Below are 27,592 nucleotides of genomic sequence, written 5' to 3'. Positions count from 1 at the left end.
CTACTTCTCTTTCTCAATGCTTAATAGTTAACTTTTTTATTTTTTTGTAAAAATTATAGACTTCACTAGAAAAAGATTTAAGGAATTCAGAAAAGTAAAGAGAATTTAAGAAAACCATTCAAATTCTACCACCCTTGAAATAACTATTATTGACATTATGATCATCACTCCAGATACTTCTCTATGCACTAGATAGCAAGGTATAGAGAAAACAATCACTTTACAAAAATGCTTTCAACAGAAAGAATTAAGTTTAATTTTGTTTGAAGTTAATACAGAAACTAAAGATTAAATTTTAGTTGAATGTTTCTTCACAACAGAAATATCAGCCTCTAAAGATCTTTCTAAATTTGCTTCAAAGTAACCCTACCTCTAGAGCATGTGAGATGGGAAATGAGTAGGTATTAAGAAGAGAGAACTGGACATGTTCAAGGTAAAGGATGAGTACTATTCTTTTGACTTCATTACTTTAAATATTTCCATTAATGAATTGTTAAAAATTTATTATTCCTGCCCCTATGTTATAAAAGTTGAGGATATCAGTTCTTTCACATCCCTTCCTTCAGCACCTGATCTTTATTAATTAATATTTATGTTGTCAAGGTATCCAAGTGCTGGAAGACTACTACTACCAGATAGCAAGACTGATTGTAAAGCTACTGTAACTGAGACAGCACATGAATGGACAAAATTAGCAAAATGACATATGAGTAAGTTTCACATAAAGATCATATCTGATCTTTTTGCTTTCTGATAGGGAGAAGAGGCATGAAGGCAAAAAGAGACAGATAACTTGCCATAGCTGAAGTGGGAGACAGAAGCAGAGTGGAGGCTGGAGATGTTCAATATAAATTAATCTCTCTATAATGATTAATTTTGCTTCTGGTGGACCCTATTTATTTTCTTCTGAGCACAGATGAATGAACACAGGGTATGAGCAAAGGCATCTCATGTTCTAGTTGGCAGCGGACATGCTCCAAAACAGCTGTGATATGCACCAAAGTGTGAAGGAAGGTCTAGTGAGCTCACATGCACAGGAGCATTTAGGGTTCTTTAGTCTTTAAGACTAAGGAAAGAGCCAAGAGATTTCCATCTGCACAGCACAATGGCTAGTGGGGATTTGGGCTAAAGCAGTTCATTTGAGAGGATTCTGATGCTAAAACAGGGAATCAAAACATCAGGATACAAATATTGTGTGTCTATTATGTGCCAGGCATAGTAAGATGTACTTTGCATCCATTATCTTAACATCATTATAATAATGCTACAATCATAAAAATGCTATGGTGTAGTCAGATTCCATGTTACAGATGACAGAACTGAGGCTCAAAATGATAATGGTTATAGGACTAAACAATAGGAGAGCTGACATCTGAGCCCTAACTCTAAAACCCATGTTCACAGTATGATTTCAGAGAAAAAGTGCCATAACTTTAATAAGAAAGAAAATATTCCACTTTTAACTATAGTTTTTTGAATTATTCTGTTTGATGTATACATGTCAATTTATGTTAGTTGTATTGTTATATTCTGCCAATAAAGATTGCATTTCTTAAAAGACTTTTTAAAAAAGCAGTTTTATCAGATCAGATCAGATCAGATCAGTCGCTCAGTCATGTCCGACTCTTTATCAACAGGTTCACAATAATACTGAGAGGAAGGTACAAAGATTCCCCTATTCCCCCTACCCCCACCTCCATACATGCACAGCCTTCCCCATTATCATCATCTCCCACTGGAGTAGGGCATTTGTGACAACGGATGAACCTACACTGACACATAACTGCTACTTAAAGTCCATATTTTACATTGGTTCCACTCTCGTTGTTATATATTCTGTGGGTCTGGACAAATGTGTAATGACATGTATCTACCATTATACAGAATATATTCATTGCTCCAAAAATCTGTGCTCCATCTATTTTCTCTCCCTTTCCCAATAATCCCTGGCAACCACTGATATTTTTACTGTCTCTATGGTTTTGCCTTTCCCAGAAGCTTGAATACCTTAAAAAAAAAATCATGTTGAGTTCTCTAGAATTTGCTTATTAGATGAATACCACCAGGCTGCTTATTAATGCTTCATGGATATAAGGGTTATATGTGGTAGCTCATAATTCTTAGAATATAAAGTAGAAAAAACATGGGAGTGTTCAGCTGATATGAATAATGAAATAGCACCTTAATAACAGGAGATGCATACAGAAGATTCTATGGAAATACAAAATATCAAGTGTTGCTGCTGCTGCTGCTGCTGCTGCTAAGTCGCTTCAGTCGTGTCCGACTCTGTGCGACCCCATAGACGGCAGCCCACCAGGCTCCCCCGTCCCTGGGATTCTCCAGGCAAGAACACTGGAGTGGGTTGCCATTTCCTTCTCCAATGCATGAAAGTGAAAAGTGAAAGTGAAGTCGCTCAGTCGTGTCCGACTCTTAGCGACCCCATGGACTGCAGCCTACCAGGCTCCTCCATCCATGGGATTTTCCAGGCAAGAGTACTGGAGTGGGGTGCCATTGCCTTCTCCGGTATCAAGTGTTGAGTTCCATCTAAAGGAAATTGGTGATAATATGCCAGTAGACCTTTTGGCAGTGAGAGAGGAAAGAGAAGGAAGGAACAATGCAAACATATAACCTGAAATGGAAATTATCTGTTTATGGGAGAGGGAAAATAAGATCAATTTGACTGGAAGAGAGCATTTTACCAAACAGCTGGACATACTTTATATAAGAACTGTACAGGGTTGGATTATAGAAGACTAGATATTAGTTTGAGTTGAGGCTGAACTCCAGTAGTTTTAAGCAGGGAGCCCTATACATTCTAGAACATTTGAATAACACTGTTTTACGGTTTGAAAAGACCTCAGAGTTCATATAAGTCCAATGCCTTAATTTTATACCTGAGGCCAAAGAAGCCCAGGGAAATTAGATTTATGCAATTTGAGGCACAAAACCTGATTTCCTAATTTTGAGTCTAATACCAGATTTATCTTCACTATACTGCCTCAGGGTATAAAGTGAGTTCAAAACCAGGAGTCTTGGACTTCCCTACGGGCATAGTGGATAGGAACCTGCCTGTCAACGTAGAGGTCACGGGTTCAATCCCTGGTCTCATGCCGTGGAGCAACTAAGCCCATGTGCCACAACTACTGAGCCTGAGAAGCCACAGCAATGAGAAGCCCACACACCACAACTAGAGGATAGGCCCCTTCACTACAACTAGAGAAGGCCCATGCAAAAGGACGAAGACCCAACGCAGCCAAAAAAAAATAAAAATTATAAAAAAAACCCAGGAGTTCTTATTAACTAGATACTTGGCTCAATTATGCTATGGGGACAACACAGGTGAAAAGATCTTTAGGAAAGATTGTGTAGGTAGTACTACATAAGAAGAGCTGCTGCTGCTGCTAAGTTGCATCAGTTGTGTCCGAATCTGTGCGACCCCATAGACGGCAGCCCACCAGGCTCCCCCGTCCCTGGGATTCTCCAGGCAAGAACACTGGAGTGGGCTGCCATTGCCTTCTCCAATGCATGAAAGTGAAAAGTGAAAGTGAAGTCGCTCAGTCGTGTCCGACTCTTCACGACCCCATGGACTGAAGCCTACCAGGCTCCTCCGCCCATGGGATTTTCCAGGCAAGAGTACTGGAGTGGGGTGCCATTGCCTTCTCCGAAGAAGGGCTAGAAAGACATAACAAACAGGAAGCACAGATAGGAGGTTTACCTAGGGCTAGGGGCACAATTTAAGGTCCGGTTGTAAAAACTGAGAAGGGGCAAAAAGATTTGGGATCTCAATGCAAAAAATATTAGAAAGAAGCAAAAACTTTTAACTTTATCCTTTCCAGATTATATGCCTTGGGTAAATTATTATGCTGGAAATAAGGATAGAAGGTTTTAGGTGAGGTCAGTTGTGAGATATCTTGAAGTTGAGGTGATGGTGTAGCATCCATCTATACTTGTCTTCTAGAAAGTGGAGATACTGGGTTGATCTTGATTGAAAGGTTGGAATCAGAGACACAGACCGAGTGGTAATTAGTAGAGAAGTAAGAGTCACCGTTAAGCAATGAGACAACAAGGAAAACAAATCTGTTGTGTTTTGGGAACAGTCCCCAATGAAAGGTTGAAAGCACAGAGGTTAACAAAGAACTTGAACACATAGGGAAGGGAAAGAGGAGATTCAGGGTAATGTTTTCTCTTAGAGCAGAACTCCTTGAAAGAACTACCTATATTTGCTTCCTCCAATTTCTCTCTTCCTCTTCTCTCTTAAACCCAATCTTATCAGTATTTTACTCCTATCATTCAACTGAAACTGCTCTTGTCAAGGTTCCCAATGGCTTTCATGTGTTAAATTCTGTATGTAGTCAATTCTTAGCTTTTATCTTAACTGATTCATCTACAGCATTTGACACAGTTGATTACTCTATTCTAACATCTATTCTTCACTTGGCATGTAGAAACCACCCTTCCCTGGTTTCCTTCCTGTCTCATGGGCCATTCCTTCTCAGGAATGGCCTTCTCTTTAGTCCTTCTTTTTAGTCTCTCCAACACTTGAAGGATGGAATGCTCTAAGGTTAAGTTACTGAACCCTTTTTCTATCTATAACCAAGAAAGTGGATGTAGATAACATATCTATCTATCTATCTTGGGTATATTTAAATATATATATATGCATATATATTCACATCTGCACATACATATACACAAACATAAAATGATTCCAAATTTCAAATTTATCTCTCCGGCCTGGACAACATTTATGACCTTCAGAATCAAATGTCCAATTCTACATCTCCACTCAGATATATAACTCTGATATCTCTTCTTAATGTTTAACATACATCTCAAACTTACCAAAACTGAACTCCTGATATTCCCCCACAGATCTACCAGACCGCAATCTTTCCCATCTTAGTTAACAGCCCATCTATCCTTTTAGTTACTCAGACCTGAAGAGTTATATCCTTTAATACATTATTTCTCTTTTACCCCATATCCATTTCATCATCAGCTGGAAATCCCTTGCAATATGTTAAGAATTTGACTACTTTTCACAGGGTCCTACTATCCTGATCCAAGTCAATAGCAACTCAATCTTGATGATTTCAGTAGTTTCTGAACTAATCTGTTTCCACCTTGGGTCCTCTATATTCTATTCTCAAGGTAGCAGGCAGAGTGATGGAATTAAAATATAAGTCAAATCATGTCACTCTGCTGTGCAAAACCCTCTACTGATTCCTTATCTCACTGAGTAAAAGCCAATGTCCTTATCATGATCCAGAAGGACCTACTAGTATCTATCTGTTACCTCTCTAATTACATTTCCTACAACTCACCGTACTGATTCAGACACATGGTCTGCTTCCTTGTGTATGTCAGAGACCATCACTCCCAACAGAAACTTTGACTTCGTCTGGAATACTCTCTCCTCAGATATCTGTATATCCTCTTCTTCATTTCATTCAAATCTTTGCCCAAATGTTACTGGAACATTCCATTTAAAAAATTACAAAACCTTGCCTGCCCTCTCCACTAAATTCCCTATCCTGCTTCCCTACAATTTTTCTCAAACTTATATTATCATCTAATAGCATTTATTTTCTTTTGTCTTATTTATTATCCTTTTCTCCCTACAATACTAATTGTATGTGAGTCCGGATTTTTGTTTTGTTTACAGCTGTATTCTTGGTGCATAGAACAATGCCTGGCACATGGTAGGCACTTAATATGCTGAATGAATGAGAGAATGATTTTAAAAAGCACTCCTGAAGAATGAGTGGTTAGCAGTATTAAATAAACAGAGGAATAAAGCGTTTAAAAATCTAGATATGGGTTACATTTATGTAGAAAGCATTTATGAATGTCTAAGGAAAACTTAAAATACAGCATATTGGCAGAGGTGACTTGTGCACTGTCACTCTCAGCTTTTTTTTAATTTTAGATTTTTCCCCCCATTTTATTATTTATTTATTTAAAAATTGAAGTATAGCTGACTTAAAATGTTGTTGTCACTCTCATTTTTATTTTAATTTCACCATCATTGCCTTTGCTATTTTAATGGAACCCCACTCCAATACTCTTGCCTGGAAAATCCCATGGACACAGGAGCATGGTGGGCTGCAGTCCATGGGATCACTAAGAGTCGGACACGACTGAGCGACTTCACTTTCACTTTTCACTTTCATGCATTGGAGAAGGCAATGGCAACCCACTCCAGTGTTCTTGCCTGGAGAATCCCAGGGACAGCAGAGCCTGGTGGGCTGCCGTCTATGGGGTCGCACAGAGTCGGACACGACTGAAGTGACTTAGCAGCAGCAGCAGCAGCACTGATAATGCTATCATTACTGAAGGTATTAGAATAAATTAGGCCCTCATGGTGCAGGCCACTGGTTTATAAACTTGAGAGGACATTCCTTTTTGACTGAAGCTGAGAAGAAGGTAACTAGCAAAAAATGTAATAGGAATTTGTTTCTTTTCATCTTCCTTTGTTTGGTGACTGAGTCTACTCTTTTAGCAGAATTTCTTTCCTCTTCTTAATCTTGATCAAGGATTTGCTCATTCATATTTAAGACAACCAACTGCCAGCATAAAGCTATACATTCAAGTAGAAGTGAATAAGTTAATGCATACCATTAAAGCCTTTATTAAATTTAAAATATAGTTATTATGATTTGTAAACAACTAGAAAAAAATCCAAAACTGATTTAAAATAAAAATTTTCTATAGTCTTACTCATTGGTCCAAAAACATACGTGGTTGAAGAGAACTATGAAAATTTAAGATCCAAAGTGTTATTTCTCTTTTATGAGATTTCAGAAGAAAAACTAATCACTGCATACCTAAAAGAGAAATATAAAATAAATTAAAAATAAATGAAATGTCCATTAAGCAAGGTATACTAACCTTCTCTTGTAGCAGTGGCTGAAAGTGTTGAACCTTTCCAGATCCCTGTAAGGACTGCCAAATGTTACAAAATTCATCATCATCTCTAGCAGGTACCTGGGGAAGTACAAAAAACTTCTTAAGGAAAACTGAAACATAAATATGCACCAAAAAAACCAGTAGTTACCTACAAGATTTGAGGATTTTTGCTTGTTTCCTTTGTTATCATCTACTTACCTGTTTCCTTAATTAGTCTATAATAAACCTGTTATTTGGATTTAAAAGTCTCATTAAAATTTTAGACCATGAAATTAAATCAAGTATCTCACATAAAACAATTCAAGTTTTGCCCTCAGGGAAATGAAATAAAGGAAATCACACATGAGTTATATGGTGGGCATTTGAAAACTGCTTTTGAAAAACATGATATAGTCCCCTCCTTTTTACCCTTCCAATTAATGCCATTTCGTAGGGGATAACATAGATCATTTGGATGATATAATTCAAAATATAAGAGTTAATCCATGAAGTAAATGTATAAAGAGAAAACAGCTATTTTCAAGCTCATTATTTAAATAAAAATCTTACTTGAGTAGGAACAAAAAGTGATTGAGGGGAATGGTTCAGGCCTCCCAAATGCCCAGATGAAACTGATGAATTTGAGCTATAGTGATTCACAGCTGGCTGTGGTTTCACAATGGCTGTCAACTTCTGATTTCCAGTCTCAGAGCGACTCCCATGAGAAAGGTTCACCAAGGCACTTGTTGGCAGTCGATAACCTCTACCAGGTGAGCACCTAAAAGTAAAAAGTTGTAACAGGGTAAGAGGGAACTAAAACTAAATGTGCTAGGGAGAAGAATCAAATAATTTTGGGTGGACTGTTCATAATTTAATTAATAAATATTATTTTTATTTTCAATTAATTAATTGATTTATGGCCGCACCAGGTCTTCGTTGCTGCGTGAAGGCTTTCTCTAGTTGTGGCAAGCAGGGGCTATCCTCTAGTTGGGCGGTGGCTTCTCAGTGTTGTGAAGCTCTAGAGTGTGGGCTCAGTAGTTGTGGTGCACAGGCTTAGTGTCCTTCCCACCCCCCTGCATGTGGAATCTTTCCGGACCAGAGACTGAACCTGTGTCCCCTGCATTAACCACTGGACCACCAGGGAAGTCCTGAATATTACTTTTAAATTCAGGAACTTGAAATTAGAGAAAAATCTCAATCTGTAAGATGATATATCTCTGGAAAGTTTTAGAATAGACTGTTCAGCGCTATTAAGTGGGAGAAAAATGTTCTAGAGGTGTAGTTATATGTGGAGGGGTGTGTGTGTGAGCTAAGCTTGTCTTCAGAAGGCTTGCAAAAGAATAGCTTAGTTAACTAATGAACAAAATTTCAAACTTCTTTAAAAAAAGATAGTGGTTTTAACAGTCTGGGTTATGAAGCTAGCCAGTGAGCAGCTAGTGTGGCTCTACTGATGCAACAGGAAAAATGTTAGCTTTGATCACTTCCATCTCCTGATCAATTGTTGAGTCCAGCTCTTTTTATCCTCATCTTTCTATCTTAAAGTTCTAGAATTGGAAAGGCTAACAGACAAGCATTTGTGATTTCTTCCTTCTTGGTCATGATAAAAGTATTTAGATATTAAAATAAGCCCTCTGTGGTCAAAAGTTTCAACTCTGTCACTTCTTTAGAATGTAATATTCTTATATTCTGAGATCATGGGGAAGTAGAATTCTTTCATAAGAAATCTTTGTAAGATTTCCAGAAAATATTTTTGTGAGAACTATACTATAAGATTCTGCATTATGAAATGAATATACTGCAGGCAGGCAATCTTTAATATAACTCTCAATCAATCAAGAAAGAAGTTAATCTTAAAAACATATTTCAAAAGTTATTTGGCTAAGGTTACTGGTAACCAAATGAAAATCAAAATCAGATATGGGATCCAGACTCTGCTGCTGCATTTAAAGGCACAGACAATGTCTTTGGGTAACAGGCACATTCAAGTTGCAAAACAATAATAGCATTCCGAAGGTGATCACTTGCTGTAAGGACTGAAGATTGTGATTTCATGCAAAGAGATTAAATAAGAGCAATTCACTTTTAATTTTAATTACCACTAATCAAAACAGAAAAGAAACTAAACAAACTGCAGTTCAGTTTTCCAGCTGGTGTTTAGAAAAGAAAGGAAAACTGGAAAGGATTTCATTTAATCCTCACAATCACCTAGTGAAGTGTACATCTTCATTATGGATGAGGATACTGAGGGTCAGAATGCCTCTAACTAACCTACCCAAGGAAACAACAAAGTTAAGTGAGAGAGGTCACAATTCTAATATTCCATGGAGCCTCTAACGGTCCTTTTTTCTGTCACTTTAAACTTTCTATTAATGGTCACCCAAAATAGACTTGAGGAGGTCTCCGCCATGGTATGCTAAAAACAAACAATACAACCTTCTTGCTTTAAACCTCTGAGTTCAGTTCAATAGCTGTCGTGTCCAACTTTGTGACCTCATGGACTGCAGCACGCCAGGCCTCCCTTCCATCACCAAGTCCTGGAGTTTACTCAAACTCACATCCATTGAGTCAGTGCTGCCATCCAACCATCTCATCCTCCATCCAACCATCTCGTCCCTTTCTCCTCCTGCCTTCAATCTTTCCCAGCATCAGGGTCTTTTCAAATGAGTCAGCTCTTTTTGGTATCAGGTGGCCAAAGTAATGGAGTTTCAGCTTCAACATCAGTCTTTCCAATGAATATTCAGGACTGATTTCCTTCAGGATGGACTGGTTGGATCTCCTTGCAGTCCAAGGGACTCTCAAGAGTCTTCTCCAACACCACAGTTCAAAAGCATCAATTGTTTGGTGCTCAGCTTTCTTCACAGTCCAACTCTCACATCCATACATGACCACTGGAAAAACCATAGCCTTGACTAGACGGATCTTTGTTGGCAAAGTAATGTCTCTTCTTTTTTAATATGTTGTCTAGGTTGGTCATAACTTTTCTTGCAAAGAGTAAGCGTCTTTTAATTTCATGGCTGCAGTCACCATCTGCAGTGATTTTGGAGCCCAGAAAAATGAAGTCTGTCACTGTTTCCACTGTTTCCCCATCTATTTCCCACAAAGTGATGGGACCAGATGCCATGATCTTCGTTTTCTGAATGTTGAGCTTTAAGCCAACTTTTTCACTCTCCTCCTTCACTTTCATCAAGAGGCTCTTTAGTTCTTCACTTTCTGCCATAAGTGTGGTGTCATCTGAGTAGCTGAGGTTATTGATATTTCTCCAAGCAATCTTGATTCCAGCTTGTGCTTCATCCAGCCTGGCATTTCTCATGATGTACTCTTCATATAAGTTAAATAAGCAGGATGACAATATACAGCCTTGTTGTACTTCTTTTCCGATTTGGAACCAGTCTGTTCTTCCATGTCCAGTTCTAACTGTTGCTTCATGACCTGCATACAGATTTCTCAAGAGGCAGGTCAGGTGGTCTGGTATTCCCATCTCTTTCAGAATTTTCCATAGTTTGCTGTCATCCACACAGTCAAAGGCTTTGGCATAGTCAATAAAGCAGAAATAGATGTTTTTCTGGAACTCTCTTGTTTTTTTGATGATCCAGTGGATGTTGGCAATTTGATCTCTGTCCTTTGCCTTTTCTAAAACCAGCTTGAACATCTGGAGTTCACAGTTCATGTACTGTTGAAGCCTGGCTTGGAGAATTTTGAGCGTTACTTTGCTATCGTGTGAGATGAGTGCAATTGTGCGGAGGTTTGAGCATTCTTCGGCATTGCCTCTCTTTGGGATTAGAATGAAAACTGACCTTTTCCAGTCCCATGGCCACTGCTGAGTTTTCCAAATGTGCTGCCATACAGAGTGCAGCACCTTTACAGCATTAGGATTTGAAATAGCTCAACTGGAATTTCATCACTGCCTCTATCTTTGTTCGTAGTGATGCTTCCTAAGGCCCACTTGACTTCATATTCCAGGATGTCTGGCTCTAGGTGAGTGATCACACCATCGTGATTATCTGGGTTGTGAAGATCTTTTTTGTATTGTTCTTCTGTGTATTCTGGCCACCTCTTCTTTTTTTTTTTTAATTAATTTATTTATATTAATTGAAGGCTAATTACTTTACAATATTGTAGTGGTTTTTGCCATATATCGACATGAATCAGCCACAGGTGCACATGTGTTCCCCATCCAGAATGCCTCTCCCACCTCCCTCCCCATCCCATCCCCCAGGGTCATCCCAGCGCACCAGCCGTGAGCATCCTGTCTCATGCATCAAAACCTGGACCGGCGATCTGCTTCACATATGATAATATACACGTTTCAACGCTACCCTCACTAATCATCCCGCCCTCGCCTTCTCCCACAGTCTAAAAGACTGTTCTTTACATCTGTGTCTCTTTTGCTGTCTCACATATAGTGTCATCATTACCATCTTTCTAAATTCCATATATATGCATTAGTACACTATATTGGTGTTTTTCTTTCTGACTTACTTCACTCTGTATAATAGGCTCCAGTTTCATCCACCTCATTAGGACCGATTCAAATGCATTCTTTTTAATGGCTGAGTAACATTCCATTGTGTATATGCACCACAGCTTTTTTATCCATTCATCTGCCGATGGACATCTAGGCTGCTTCCATGTCCTGGCTATTGTAAACAGTGCTGTGATGAACACTGGAGTACCCGTGTCTCTTTCAATTCTGGTTTCCTTGGTGTGTATGCCCAGAAGTGGGATTGCTGGGTCGTATTTGCCACCTCATCTAAATATCTTCTGCTTCTGTTAGGTCCATACCATTTCTGTCCTTTATTGAGCCCAACTTTGCATGAAATTTCCCTTGGTATCTCTAATTTTCTTGAAGAGATCTCTAGTCTTTCCCATTCTATTGTTTTCCTCTATTTCTTTGCACTGATCACCAAGGAGGTCTTTCTTATCTCTCCTTGCTATTCTCTGGAACTCTGCATTCAAATAGGTATATCTTTCATTTTCTCCTTTGCCAGTTATCCTAACTGCCAGTTATCTTTTCTCCCCTTCAAGGTCAAATTTCTCAAGGGTCAGCTGTTTCTTGTCTCCTTTACCCCACTGGCTGTTCATTCCTCAAACCATTCCAACCTAGCCTGAGGGTCTACAATTTCACTAAATCAAATGACAAAGAGTTATCATGTCTCTCAATTCAAAGAATGTTTCTATTCCTCAAGTTATTCAGCCATTAAAAAAATGCAATCTGATCATGTCACATCTCTGATTTTGATAGCTTCACACTGCTTTAAGGAAAAAGACCAAGATACCACAATCCTTAGCACGTGCTGAACGCAGGTTACCAGTTCCTGCACAGTGTGGTCCTTGTTCTTTTCCCTTACTCTAATCTTACATGGTTGCTGAGGCTGACACACCTGCATTCTTTTAGTCTTTTAAATGAGTGAAAATGTCCTCTGCTGCATATGCTATTCTGTTTTTCTGACCACCTGTTTCTACTCTTTCAGTACCTAGTCTTCATGTCCCATTTTAAACACTACTTCAAGAAAGCCTTTCTAGAATGCTCAGAACAGATCACACTCTATTATAGACACCTGAACTATTAATACTTCTTCCCAGCACTTGTCACATTTTAATTAAAAAATTACTATTTTTAGTAAGTTAGTTATATCCCTTACTAAAGTGAAAGCTCTGTGAGGGTAGAAATCATGTCTGTCTTTTTCAGTGTTACAACCCTATTACAAGTATGAGTCTCATATGTACTAGGAACTGAAATTGTGGACAAAAAAGCAAGTAATGTAAAGTCATTGGCCATATGGATGTATTTACGAAGTGTAATTATCATCTGGAAATACAAACCTTATTGTTAAGCCTCCAGGAAATTCTTCATCAAATAATACTTCAAATAGTACATCAGCTTCTCTATTAGCTGTTTAAAGAGAGATTGAAAAATCATATGATTAAAAAAAATAGAATGTGAGTTTTTGGAGTATTAGAAGCATTACAACTATCAATACAGATGCAAATGAAAAGAAGATAAGCTCACAGATTCCTTTACTTGTATTAACTTAAAGAAAAATAATACTATTAAATTAGATGCTGTGAGAATTAATTATATTTTTATCTGTTTTTTATATGTTGGAAATTATTCACAAAAAAAGAGTTAATAAAAGAGATAACTCTGGAATTTGTAGTTTAGAAGGTTTTACAGTTAGACAAAGGAAACGGAGATTTGAAGACATGGCAGTAATGAGGGAAAAAGAATGGAGACAAAGGATATATTACTAGATAGAACTGGCAGGAGTTTGTGACCTGTATAGATAAAAAGACTGGAGATGGCAAAGATGACTCCAAGGTTCTGGTAGGAGATGATTGGTAGATAATGGATGTCATGATTGAGACATGAGACATGTGAGAAAGACTATGGTACAATAAACCTTAAAGACGAGCAGAGAAGAATAAATTTGGCAGAGAGGCTAAGTCATTTCAGTCGTGTCCGACTCTGTGCGACCCCATAGACGGCAGCCCACCAGGCTCCCCCGTCCCTGGGATTCTCCAGGCAAGAACACTGGAGTGGGCTGCCATTTCCTTCTCCAATGTATGAAAGTGAAAAGTGAAAGTGAAGTCGCTCAGTCGTATCCAACTCTTAGCGACCCCATGGACTGCAGCCTACCAGGCTCCTCCATCCATAGGATTTTCCAGGCAAGAGTACTGGAGTGGGGTGCCATTGCCTTCTCCACTGGCAGAGAGGATGATAGGATAAAACTGGAAAGTTTAAATTTACCAAAGTTCCAAGGTAAAGTGAAATCATTAGCTATAATAACATTTGAATTCTAAGCCCAAATTAATCAGAGAGTCTATCACATAACTTCAGAACGGAATCTCTCTCTCTTCCCACCTCTACCCCTACCCTTTCCATTCCCTTGGTTCTGTTTCCCTGGAGAACCCCGACTAATACCATATCTGATACTGTGTTAACCCAGGGTAGATGCGGGGGATATTTTCCTCATTCTCAGTCTTTCATTGTCCAATTGGAACCAGGCCTGCAGGCAGAGCTTACTCATTCTCTCCCAGCAGCTATATCTTTCATCTGACACTTTTACCTAAAATCTAAACCCAAGAAAGTGGGGCTCAGTGAGAGGCAAGAGTCTCTTCTGTGAAGGTTTAAGATCCACTTTTTAGGTTCCTTTTCTTGTCTGAGGGAGGAGCCACTTACTGAAAAGATTATTTACCAAAGGATTGTTCACCCCCTTTAGTGGAGAATTCTATGGAGATGAGGCATCAGGTGAAGGCAGTAAGACAAATATTCCCCTTTATATTCTATGTCCATGGGATATATGTTTAATAAATGACAACGCTTTTTCCACTCAGTGTAGACAGATACAGCTTTAAAATTCTTCTCTAGACAAAATTCCAACTGGTCATTATTACTGACTGGGGTTGTCAGAAGAAAGGAAACTTCTGTTATCAGAACTAAGGCCTTCTCAGGACAACCTAATCAGAGTAGACTCCACTAAGCTCAGAATTTGAACTGCCAATGCGTGAGGCTGGGCAGACAGCAGCAGGAGGGTTGTTTCATGACATGCATGTGACCCTTACCATACTTAGCCTGGGTTTGTTAACCTAGTTGACTTTCTTGTCTTTGTTTTAAGCACCAAAAAATACATCCAAAAAATTCAAAGAAGAATCAGGGAAGAAAATTCTCTTTTAGAGGTAGACCCCCAAGAAGATGTGCAAAATATGGAGAACCAGCGCTCAAAGTTAGAAAAGAATCAGGGGAAGGAGTTCAAATCCCAGCTCTGTCACTTATTTGTGTAAACTTGGGCAAGTCACTTAAACTCCTGGATGACACAATATCAGGACTTCCCTAGTGGCTCATTGGTAAAGAAGTCGCCTGCCAACGCAGAAGACATGGGTTTGATCCCTGATCCAGGAAGATCCCACATGCCTCAGAGCAACTAGGCCATGCACAACTATTGAGCCTGTGCTCTAGAGCTGGAGAGCCACAACTACTGAGCCCATGTGCTGCAACTACTGAAGCCCAAGCACCTAGAGCTGGTGCTCCACAACAAGAAAAGCCACCTCAATGAGAAGCCCACGCACCACAACCAGAGAGTAGCCCCCACTTGCCACAACTAGAGAAAAGCCCACATGGCAACAAAGACCCAGCACAGCCAAAAATAATTAAATAAAATTATAATAAAAAGAATAATATCTACTTCTCAGGTGGACGGGAGGGTTAAATGTAAAAGTGCCCAGCACACTGTTGCCAATAAATAAGCAATTCTCTTAGGCTCATGGCCTGTCTGCTCTTCCATCTTTCTGGACAGTGAGACCAAGATTGGGTGCCTGGGATATGGAAGGACAGTGCTGCCGGTGCCCTAGCCTCTAGGTACCTGATATGTTCCTTTGTGTTGGGTTGACTAGTTTTAGAATCTGTATTGCAAAGCTTCTCACTCCAGGTATCCCTTTGAAGAATTTTTAGATTCTTAGCTAACTCTTCCCTTTTCTTTCCATACTCATTTTTCCTTTTTTTTTGGTAAAAAACACAACATAAAATTTATGGTTGTAACAATTTTTAAGTGTACAGCACTATAGTGTTAACTATATGTACATTGTTGCACAATGGATTGATAGACTTGTTTTATATACACAATCTAGTTGTATTCATAAAATTAAATTAACATGTAAATCTCTTAACTGTAAAGAAGCACATACATCATGTTTGTTTATTTCTCTGCAGAAATCAAGTGATTACAAGGACAATTAAGGCAAAGCCCTGGACATGGTTAGATGAAACCTAACGAAATGTTTGTCTTAGTTTCATGAAAACACATGTATGTATTCTCACTAAGCATTTAGATAATTTTAATGTGTTACACATAAGCTACCAAATTTTCAGCAGTCCTTCTCCAACTTTCACATCTTTTTAATCACTTCCCAGATGATTACACAGAAGGAAAAGGACAATTTCCTCTGAAAACTAAAGCTGGGAAAATAATTAACTAAAACATAAAAGGATTTAGTGTTTTTCCTGATTTACAGTTGCTTTCTGCTTGTATATAAGACATACAGTATAAATGCAGATGGAGACATATCAAGTATTGAGTTATTACCCCCTTTAATTCCTATGATGGTGCCCCGAAGGCCAACTGGAACAGAAAAGTTCTCTCTCACATTTACAACACGGTCAAAGAGACGAAATTCTGCATCCCGATCAGGAATAACCCCATGTTGCTGTTCCAAAGGCTGAAAAGAAAGATGTAAATATAATTATCGACTCTCATTTAAAATTTTTTCTACTAATATACTGAAAACATTTTGTTCCTTCTGTACTTTCAAAGCAAAACAACAACTTAGAATTCTTTGACAGGAAACTTACTCTGTATAGCAAATGGGGCTTCACTGTCACTCGAACTTTCTTATTATTCTTTCTTTGCTGAGGAAAGAAAAATTTAAAAATATTTTTAAAATTAAAAATTATTATCTTGTATTTGCACATGCCTAAATTTTAAAAAGCCAGAAGAAATGAGTAATTTTAAGACTATATGACTTTCTCTAGATGCAAGCAAGAATGAATAAATTAATTCTTGAATATTTTTAAAGTAAAACTTTTTTTTGACATATAAGACATATAGAAAAAATTTTAATAAGATAAAAAATGACGGTCTTACTGACAAGTTTTCAGCCCAAGGCAGACCAGAAGTACTAATAAGGTACAACTGGCGCCTACTGAAAACAACAAGAAAGAAAGATATGAGAAGAAATTTAAAGTAGTTTAAAAGAACTGTGCCTGGAAGATTGCATATGAAAATACAACCCATATGCTTAACACATCCCTAGACATTATTACTATCAATAAAATTACAGCATTGATTAGAAAATATGGCATTCAAACCTGATTATGAGGCAAATTAACAAACAAGGGCATTTTCACTATAGGTCCTAATCCATAGCTACTGAATAAAAAGTTATGGGGAATAACTACTCAAAGTGTGATCACTTGGGAGCTTGTTAGAAATGCAGAGCATCAAGAGCTGCTCATCTGAGAGCTGCTGCTGCTGCTGCTGCTAAGTCGCTTCGGTCATGTCCAACTCTGTGCGACCCCATAGACAGCAGCCCACTAGGCTCCCCTGTCCCGGGGATTCTCCAGGCAAGAACACTGGAGCGGGTTGCCATTTCCTTCTCCGCATCTGAGAGCTACTGAATCAGAACCTGTATTTTAACAAGATCCTCCAGTGATTCATTTGGACATCAAGTTTAAGAAGTACTGCTCTGAAGGTGGAATCCAGAATGTGTGTTTTTAAAAATACTTCTCCAGTAATTTTGATAATTAGCTGAGTTTGGGAACCACTGTCCAGTAAGAAAACTATGGATACTTTTAATCATGACCCTGCATTAAAAAGAAAAGTTTAAATTATATTCAGAATGTTATGTTCATTTTTTAGTTTTTCTCCTTCTTTACCTAATAACACTATAAAACAAAAAAGGGAAAAAAAAATCACTCATAACTTCTCAACCTTGACTAGGTTAAAAAAAAATCCTGTCTTATCTTTATGTACACACATTTTTTAAATGCTATCATCAAAATGACAGACTACAACTTTGCATGTGTATCATCAGTTTGCAAAATAAGGGGAGAATGTGTAAAATATTTTACAGCGCTCTGCATCCAAATGGGTTCAGATAAAATTTGGGGACTTAAAAGTTATAAACTTTTTGTTAAGTGGAAAACTCATTTAAAAAGTAATGCTGGACAAATAGACTTTACATTGAAAGACAATTATTAAAAAGAAATGCAGATTTTCTATCTTCAACTGAATATCATTAACCTTTCAAAATATCAAATTCTTGGCTTCAAGCCTTACATTTTTTTTTTAAGAGTCATCTAGTGGTGATTTTTCAGGCTGTATTCACAGCTCTTCAGCATGTGATAAAAGAATTCAAATAATAACAGCTAAGTATTATTAAGCATCAGTAATAGCCAGACATTATTAGAAGGAGTTTATATGTATTAACGCAGTTAATTTTTTTTTTTTTGAGGACTATATGAGATGGAATTATTTTATTCTTATTTTACCAGTCAGGAAATGCAGGCATGGAAAGGTTAACTATCTTGCCTAAGGTTTTAAGTATTGAAAGACGGATGGGGGACCAGGGCTTAAGACCCAGTTCTTAACTTAGGCTCTGCTATTAGTTCAAACAAGAGAGCGCTGTGTGAGCAAAGCAACATTATTTTAATAAAAAGGCAAATGTGTGAAATATAAAATTGTAAGCTTAGAAAAGGAACATAATTAGCCCATTTTCTATTTCATCAAGACAGAGAATCAAAATAGATAAAAACAGTTAAGCCTACACAGAAGGTTATTACTTTTTAAAATCAAGACATAAAAAACGGATAGTTTAAGTGGAGTTTCAAAAATACACAGTAGTTGAATGAGTTTATCAGTGGGAAAGTATATTTTAGGAGTGATTCTGTAAAAGTGAAATAAATGTAATTTTCATGTTCTATTAAAAAGATGGGAACTTCCCCAGTGGCACAGTGGATAGGAATCCACCTGCCAATGATGAGAACATGGGTTCAATCCCTGGTTCAGGACGATTCCACATGCCATGGAGCTAGGCATTATGTTCCATAACTACTGAGCTCAAGCACTGCAACTACTGAAGCCGAGCACCTAGAGCTTGTGCTCCACAACAAGAGAAGCCTCCACAATGAGAAGCCAGTGCGCTGCAACCAAGAGTAGCCCCCACTCGCAGGAACTAGAGAAAGCCCATGCACAACAACAAAGACCCAGTGTAGCCAAAGGATAAATAATTAAAATAAAAATGAACCGTATCTTTGAAGAACTTAGAATAGGAAAGAACTGAGAATTAACCTTATTTCTCAATCACAAACTTTTTATAGACTAGACTCATAGAATAATAATTCTTAAAATCAGAAACAGTCCATGGAATTCTCCAGGCCAGAATACTAGAGTGGGTAGCCTTTCCCTTCTACAGGGAATCTTCCCAACACAGAGATTGAACCTAGGTCTCCCGCATTGCAGGTGGATTCTTTACCAGCTGAGCCACAAGGGAAGCCCAAGAATACTGGAGTGGGCAGCCTATTCTTTCTCCAGTGGATTTTCTTGACCCAGGAATCGAACTGGAATCTCCTGCATTGCAGGTAGATTCTTTACCAACTGAGATATCAGGGAAGCTCTCAGAAACACTACAAGGACATAAAAATTTAAATGCTATGGGCTTTCTTATATTGACATACATTTATATTTATGTAGACAAACTTGATGGACACTAGAGAAGGCTGGAATACTTTTTAAAATTATAGAATAATTTGATATAATTTAGAATCACTAAATATATGTTTTATTTGACTGAAACAAATTATTTATAGGATAACAAATAGTTCATTTAACTTCAAATCTCATCAGTAATCTTCATTATTGAAAATTATACCTTGCACTTTTCAATTTCTTCTTCAATTTTCTCAACAATAGCTGCATCCAGAATTTGTAAATCACAAGAAGACCGAGACAAAGTACTGACAGGATGTCCCTTTAGCCAAGTAATAATTTCTTGAACTTTCTCAGCACTGTATTAAAAACAATAATTTTTCACATTAATTAAAACTTCCTGAGGACTTATATAAAAAGCTTGATATACACTTTCTGAAGGCTGTGACTTATAAATGATATAAAATATTTAATTAATCACTATAGTTAATTAGGGCTAATTATAAATCTAATGTAAATATGGACATGTTACTTCTCAGTAATTTTAAAAAAACACAAAAATTGGTTTAAAAGTACCTTACTGATACAAATGAAAGAAAAAATCATTTTAAGATCTTAAAGCAAGAACAAAACAATACAAAATCTTCCCCCCAAAAAGTAATATAAATTCTTGAGAAATCAACTACACTTAAGAGTGGAACCACTAAAACTCTGAGGTAATGAATCTCGTAACTTTTGCTTACCCGTTCTCATTTTCTCCAGGCCAAATGTCATCTTCATAGAACACATCCTCTTGGCTATTTTTGGCTATGTAACTGAATAGCTCTGGAGCTCTAGCCAAAGAAACAAATGACAACACTGCGTTTAAAAATACACATGGCAAATTCCATAAAAACTTCTGATCAAATAATTCTGGGTCTTAAGGGGCTATATTCAATATATTGAGAACTGATTACTATACACACATAAGGGATAGAGACTAAAGGATTGAAAGTATTCCCAGGCCCTCATAAAAAGATGATGGAGAAATGACAATTCATAAATATAATAAACTATTACAATACTTATAAACTCCAGTCACTGATTCTATCCTTCTTGGACTATAATGACAGGTGACAAGTATATAAAATAATATGTACAGATTCACAATAAAGCTAGAGCACTTCACAATAGAACGAATGAAAATCCATTAAAAATTTCTGATATTCTTCAAAATTCCATTGCTCCCTGAACAGTGTAGCAGTACTTCTAAATATAAATACCAGACAGAATATATGTGCTTATTTTTGTTCCTTTCCCAGCCCACGAAAACAATAGTAAAGGATAAAAAAGGGCATGGACCTAGAAGACAGATGAAGAATGAAGCAGAGAATCTGATAGCATATGTGAGTTAACAAAACTTTAGAAACTGAAAACTGAATAGATAAGTGTGAAATGATTTGACAGATGGGAATAAGCTGTACGCTAAGCCACCAGAGTGGGAAGTCAACAAGAACCAAGTTGATGCAAACTGTGGAAGTCTGCAAAAGCTCAGGAGATATGACCTCTGTATGTTTTAATGCCCCACTATAGGGTGAGGTTTATGAGGCTTTTAGTTGAAAATTTTGTATAATAAACAATTAGGCAGTCACCTCTACCTCAGTGTAAATCCTGTAGTTTATTTTCGGAGAAGTTGAACAGGAGCTGCTCAAGCCTTGTGTATTGCAGGCGCAGGAAACTGGATGCGAAGGGCATGAGGAGGAGAGGCTAGGTGCTCTACTGAAAACAGGGCATCAGTGAAAGTATAACTACTCTACACTAGGAAGCAGGGTAGGAAGTATAACATCTTTAAGAAGCAGTCCCTGAGATGGAGATAAACATGGAGGAAGTTTATTAGTGTGGGCTGTGAAAACAACACCTGTGAAGGAAGCAGAACCGGGCACATGTAGAAGTTGGGCTGTGGTTCATTCTTAATGAACTCCTTGGCCAGCAGCATAGAGATCTCAAACCAGGATGGCTCCCCAGACTTATTCTGAACTGGGACAATCAGGCTGACTGAGCCTTTATATCACTTTATTTGTTTATTTTTTTAAACATATCTCCTTGTTGATGAGGTACTGGACATGAGGCTATTGTGGGAAAGGGATGTAACTGTAGGTGAGGCAGTTCTCTTCTGCCAGGCAGTTTCTACAGAGGTCTTACTGCTGAGGGCTGAGAGACAGCAGCATTCCTGCTGCGCAGGGAATAGATTTTCAATCCTGAAGAGGCATCTGGAGGGGCACTACAGAATCCACTATGTAATGAGACCCCATTCCTCTGGTTAATTTTCAGAACACTCGAAGTTTGTTTTGTTCTCCACATCTGTCCTCCAAGCAAAACATTGGAGAACACATTTCTGGGGAAACTACTCAGCCCACCAGAAAAGATATACATATAGGTAGTGATATTTCGAGATGCTCTGCCAAAATAGCCCAGTCCCACTGGACAAGCCTTACTGAAGCACATTAAATTTCCAATCAGTTTTTTAACACTGCACACTAAAATATGGTAAGACACTAAAGAACTACCAGGCCAAAAGAAAAAAAAAAAAAAGCCTCAAAATAAACAAACAACACTCCCCCTCCCGCCCCAAATCTGAAAACACTTTAACATGAAAGGAGAGATCAAATCAAACAGAAAAGAAAAAAAAAGAAAAGCAATCTGTAGAAAACAGAAAATACTGAGAACAGAAGAAAATCTAGATTGCTATCATTAGATAATAAAAGATATTTCATTTATTATAAGAAAAAGATTCTATAAATAAGGAATGTCAGAGAATGAGGACACTCTTTTAGAAATTAAAAATGGTTAAATAAAAATAAAAAATAGTATCAGTTAAAGGTGAAGAAATCTCCCACAGAGCAGAACAGGAGTATAACAATACAGAAAATGGATAAGAGATAAGAAAATTAGGAGAATTAATCCTGTAGGTCTAACATCTATCAAAAGGAATCTTGGAAAGAAAATAACAAAATGGTGACAAGGAAATCATCAAATAAATAATACGAGAAAGTTTTTTTGGAATGGAAGGGCATCAGTTTCAAGTCTGAAAGGGCTGAACAGCAATATGAAAGAAAAATGACACACCATCACATTATTAAACAGCTTTGGTAACGGAACATTCTAGAAAGTTTTCAGAAAATGAAAACAGATCATCCATAAAGATTCAGAATCAGAATGGCACAAGACTTCTTGACAGCAAAGGAAACAAGAGAATGGAGCGGTGCTTTTCAAATTCTGAACGAAGAGAATCTCCAATCTAGGACTCTAGACCCAGGTGAGCTATTAGTGAAGTATCAGGGAGGTCTGAAGAAATGTCCAGACATGCAAGCTTTCTCAGGAAGCTACCTGCATATATCAAGTTGAAAAGTCAAGAAAAAGTAGGCTAAATATGCCATTTTAAAAGAAATATGGAGGTAAATAGAAGAAATAATCTAAATTTTCAGATGGTAATTTGGGGTTGAAATGAATCCCCTCCATCCCTCTCAAATAACAGATGAAGTTTCAACTCCTAGTACCTCAGAATGTGACTTTACTGTGAAATACGTTTTTTTTTAAAATGTCTTTTAAAAAAAACTGAAGTACAGTTGATTTACAATGTTGTACCAGTCTCTGCTGCACAGCAAAATTATTCAGTTATAAATATATATATACACATTATTTTGTATATTCTTTTCCATTATGGTTTATCACAGGATATGAATATAGTTCCCTGTGCTATTAGGACCTTGTTGTTTACGCATTCTAAATGTAATAGTTTGCATCTACCAACCCCAAACTCCCAATCCATCGCTCTCCCTCCCTCCTCCCCCTTGGAAATCACAAATCTGTTCTCTATTTTTTTTATGCTTTTTAAAAAATTGAAGTATAGTTGATTTACAATGTTGTAGCAATCTCTGCTGCAAAGTGACTTAGTTGTAAACATACATTTTTATATTCATTTCTATTATGGTTTATCACAGGATACTGAATACATGGAATAGGGTTCTAAAAAAAGTAATCAAACTAAATGTCATTCAGTTCAGTTCAGTTCAGTTGCTCAGTCATGTCCGGCTCTTTGCAACCCCATGAATCACAGCACGCCAGGCCTCCCTGTCCATCACCAACTTCCGGAGTTCACTCAAATTCATGTCCATCGAGTCAGTGATGCCATCCAGCCATCTCATTCTCTGTCGTCCCCTGCTTCTCCTGCCCCCAGTCCCTCCCAGCATCAGAGTCTTTTCCAATGAGTCAACTCTTCGCATGAGGTGGCCAAAGTATTGGAGTTTCAGCTTTAGCATCAGTCCTTACAATGAACACCCAGGACTGATCTGCTTTAGAATGACCTGGTTGGATCTCCTTGCAGTCCAAGGGACTCTCAAGAGTCTTCTCCAACACCACAGTTCAAAAGCATCAATTCTTCGGCGCTCAGCTTTCTTCACAGTCCAACTCTCACATCCATACATGACCACTGGAAAAACCATAGCCTTGACTAGACGGAACTTTGTTGGCAAAGTAATGTCTCTGCTTTTGAATATGCTATCTAGGTTGGTCATACCTTTCCTTCCAAGGAGTAAGCGTCTTTAAATTTCATGGCTGCAATCACCATCTGCAGTGATTTTGGAGCCCAAAAAAATAAAGCCAACCACTGTTTCCACATCTATTTCCCATGAAGTGATGGGACCAGATGCCATGATCTTCATTTTCTGAATGTTGAGCTTTAAGCCAACTTTTTCACTCTCCTCTTTCACTTTCATCAAGAGGCTTTTGAGTTCCTCTTCACTTTCTGCCATAAGGGTGGTGTCATCTGCATATCTGACGTTATTGATATTTCTCCCAGCAATCTTGATTCCAGCTTGTGTTTCTTCCAGCCCAGCGTTTCTCATGATATACTCTGCATATAAGTTAAACAAGCAGGGTGACAATATACAGCCTTGACGTACTCCTTTTCCTATTTGGAACCAGTCTGTTGTTCCATGTCCAGTTCTAGCTATTGCTCCCTGTCATTAGGATAAGCCCTAATCCAATATGACCAGTGTCCTTAAAAAGGGGAAATTTGGAGAAAGAGGTAGACACAAACAAAGGAAAGATGATATGCATCAAAGGAAACCATAAACAAAACAAAAAGATAACTCACAGAATGGGAGAAAATATTTGCAAACAAAGTGACTGACAAAGGATTAATCTCTAAAATACACAAAAAGGTCACATAGCTTTATGTTAGAAAAACAAACAACTCAATAAAAAAATGGGCAGATCTATGAGAAATATATACATTTCTCCAAAGAAGAAACACAGATGGCCAAAAGGTACATGAAAATATGTTCAATAGTGCTAGAGAAAGTGTGCAGAAAAGGGAACCCTCCTACACTGATGGTGGGAATATAAATTGATACAACCACTATGGTGAATAGTACGGAGGTTCCATGAAAGACTAAAAATAGAATTACTATCTGATCCAGCAATCTCACTCCTGGGCCAGTATCTTGAGAAAAACATAATCCAAAAAGATAAATGCACCCCAATGTTCACCACAGCACTATTATTTACAATAGCCAAGACATGGAAGCAACGGAAATGTTCATCAGCAGAAGAATGGTTAAAGAAGATGTATACATACATTCAATGGAATATTACTCAGCCATAAAAAGGTATGAAATAATGCCATTTACAGGAACACGAATGGACCTAGATTATCATACTAAGTGAAATAATACAGAGAAAGACAAATATGATATCACTCATATGTGGAATCTAGTTTTAAAAAAAGGAGACAAATGAACTTATGTATTTGTACAGTATACAAATGTACAAAACGGAAACAGACTTTCAAAAACAAATTTATGATTACCAAAGGGGAAACGTGGGGGACAGGGATAAATCAGGAGCTTGGGATGAACACACATACACTACCATATATAAGATAGATAACCAACAAGGACAGAGGAGACTGGCGGGCTACAGTTCATAGGGTCGCATAGAGTTGGACACAACTCAAGTGATTCAGCACACATGCATAACCAACAAGGACATATTATAAAGCACAAGGAACACTACTCAATATTCTGTGATAACCTGTAAGGGAAAAGACTGTAAAAAAGAATGAATATATATATATGTTTTAATATAACTGAATCCCTTTTTGTATACCTGAAAGACAATGCTTTAAATCAACTATACTCCAATAAAATTAAAAGAAAAAGATGATATTAAGACACATAGGGAGAAAAACCATGTGAAGATGGAGGACTGGGGTAATACAGCTATAGGCTAAGGAACAAAACTTATGAGGCTACAAGAAGATAGGAGGGAGGCATGGACAGTTCCTTCCCTAGCACCTCCAGGGGATGTATGGCCCTATCAACACCTTGATTTTGGACTCTGGTCTCCAGAACTGTGAGACAATAAATTCCTGTCATTTTAAGCCATGCAGTTTGTGTACTTTGGCAAAGCAGCCCTAGAAAACTAATGATTCTCAAATATGAGAGAGTTAGAAACCAGTGAAACAATGGAGAGAACATTCAATCATTTAACAGAAATAAGAGATATTTCCTGTAAATCTTTGACACTGAGTAAACTCAGTAAATCCTGGTACTCAGATTTCTCACTTTTATAATGAGGAGTTGAGACCTGTTGATTTCTCAGACTATTTCAGTAATAAAAATCAATAATTCTAGGATAATAGTCGACTGTCCAGCTGGAGTTTTAAGAAAATTCACTATGCCAAGGGTCGTTGTATTTATACATACCAATTTTATTACTACTGACACAGACATTTAGACTAGTGAAAAATTTATGACAGTAAGTTTAAGAAATTTTTAATTAAAGGGAGGGCCATTCTCATTATCCTTTTTCACTGTGAATAATTTAAGTACAGTATTTTCCCACTCTGTTTTAGTTAATGTCTATAACACTCCATGACATTAAGTTAATTTATATGTATCATGTTTTACTAAAGGAAACACTTTCCTTATCAGCAAGGCAAAATCCTTATCACATTCCTATGTTTTTGGATGTCTAGTAGGATCCTGCCATAGGAACTTACCTCTCCAAGTACTCTGCAAGAAGCTGTTCTGCTGCAGATGAATACATCCATTCGTTTCCAACTTTCTTAGTATATCCAGGTACCTCCTCATTTTTTTTGTTGAATTTGAGATTCAAACCCACATTTGCTTTATGGTCTCCATGAGGGCTGAATTTAAACCACACACACACATACACACAAAAGTTTTAAAATTTTGTTCAAAGAATACAAAGCTTTGCTTTCAATTTTTAGAAAAGTTTTCTATGTTTTAGTTATCATGGTTATTTCCAAAGTAGTAGAAGTAGAAAAACTAGAGGAAAGGCTTCAAAACCCAAGTTAACAAAGCATATAAACAGATTATATAATTAGAGAGGAGAATCAAACAAGAAAATTCAGGGAAATATATTATGAGATTCACACACACCTTCTGATACCTTTTTTCAAGGTTCAATTTGTTAGCTGCTAAAAATAAGAACTGTCTTTCCAACCACCTACAGCATGTGCCATTTAGATGAAAGATCACCATCAGAGGATTTATACGTAATTTTTAAGGAAAATTCAAAGCAATAAGAGAAAATAATTACTGAAATATTAACCATTTTATTTTTATCATTTATTTTTTTCTGCCACTGTAAGTAAATTTCTCTAACATAAACTTACTTTCTCCTAGATCCTCTTCCAATAAAAATACTTCCTGTAAACCTTGAAACAAGGTATCCACTCACTCCAAGGCGACTGGCCAACACATATCCTGGGTTGTACTTTATAGAATATTTCTTTAAATATAAAAACAAAAAAGTCAATTGTGGAAACACAAAGCATTAAAGCAGTATATCTTTACCTTTAAAATCTGGAGACAATCAAGACATCACTAACATTTTGGATTGTGGCAATGAAAAGATTTTTAAAAAAGTAAGTGACCTATTTTCCCACCCCACCTCACCCCCAACTTTTTTTAAAGAGGATTTATAGGTAGAATTTTTCTACTCTTTTCTATCCTTAAAGGACAGGATTCTCAAGGATGAATGAAAGGGGGAGGAAATAACACAGTCTGTGAAACTGTCTAAAGACAAAAACTCTACTGTAAGTACTAAATGGCAAGTTCTATAGATGAGAACTAGTTTTAAAAAATTATTTTTCATATTCTAAAAAGGACCTGGTAAAGTACCTGGGACAAAATGAGGTCTTGATAATTACAACATTGAATTAAAACATGAGTGTGTCATCAAAATAGTTGCTACTGAGCAAAACTGAGTGCCCTTCATATGTGGATATATGCAATATTTATTTCTCCTAATTGTTAATTATCATATGAAAATAACATGTAGAGGCTCATAATAGCATTGTTAATATAATTCAGTCAATGAAATGTAACCTTTATTTATGTATTTAGGGGAAGAAACTATGAAGATAGTCAAATTAAAAAAAAGTATCAGATCATTTAATTTTTAACCCCAGGAAGCAAATTACTCACACATTCAGT

At 37.3% G+C, this 27,592-nt stretch overlaps 1 protein-coding gene across 5 annotated transcripts in view; it reads right to left on the bottom strand.

Moving 5' to 3' along the window:
- Positions 1-27,592, bottom strand: part of XRN1 (5'-3' exoribonuclease 1) — a 115,633-nt gene that overhangs the window by 28,431 nt on the left and 59,610 nt on the right. For all 5 annotated transcript variants that reach the window (XM_006078011.4, XM_006078010.4, XM_006078009.4 and 2 more), the window contains 9 exons: positions 26,770-26,885; positions 26,131-26,277; positions 19,832-19,921; positions 19,312-19,447; positions 16,235-16,291; positions 15,969-16,101; positions 12,712-12,781; positions 7,459-7,666; positions 6,892-6,987 (listed from right to left, as the gene is read on the bottom strand). In XM_006078011.4, coding sequence (XP_006078073.1) covers positions 6,892-6,987; positions 7,459-7,666; positions 12,712-12,781; positions 15,969-16,101; positions 16,235-16,291; positions 19,312-19,447; positions 19,832-19,921; positions 26,131-26,277; positions 26,770-26,885 — 1,053 coding nt within the window. The remainder of the gene's footprint in view (positions 1-6,891; positions 6,988-7,458; positions 7,667-12,711; positions 12,782-15,968; positions 16,102-16,234; positions 16,292-19,311; positions 19,448-19,831; positions 19,922-26,130; positions 26,278-26,769; positions 26,886-27,592) is intronic.

The sequence above is a fragment of the Bubalus bubalis genome, chromosome 1 (assembly GCF_019923935.1).
Source record: "Bubalus bubalis isolate 160015118507 breed Murrah chromosome 1, NDDB_SH_1, whole genome shotgun sequence".
Lineage (NCBI taxonomy): Eukaryota > Metazoa > Chordata > Mammalia > Artiodactyla > Bovidae > Bubalus > Bubalus bubalis.
Note: the sequence above shows the minus strand (reverse complement) of the source record. Positions and strands in the feature narration are given on the sequence as shown.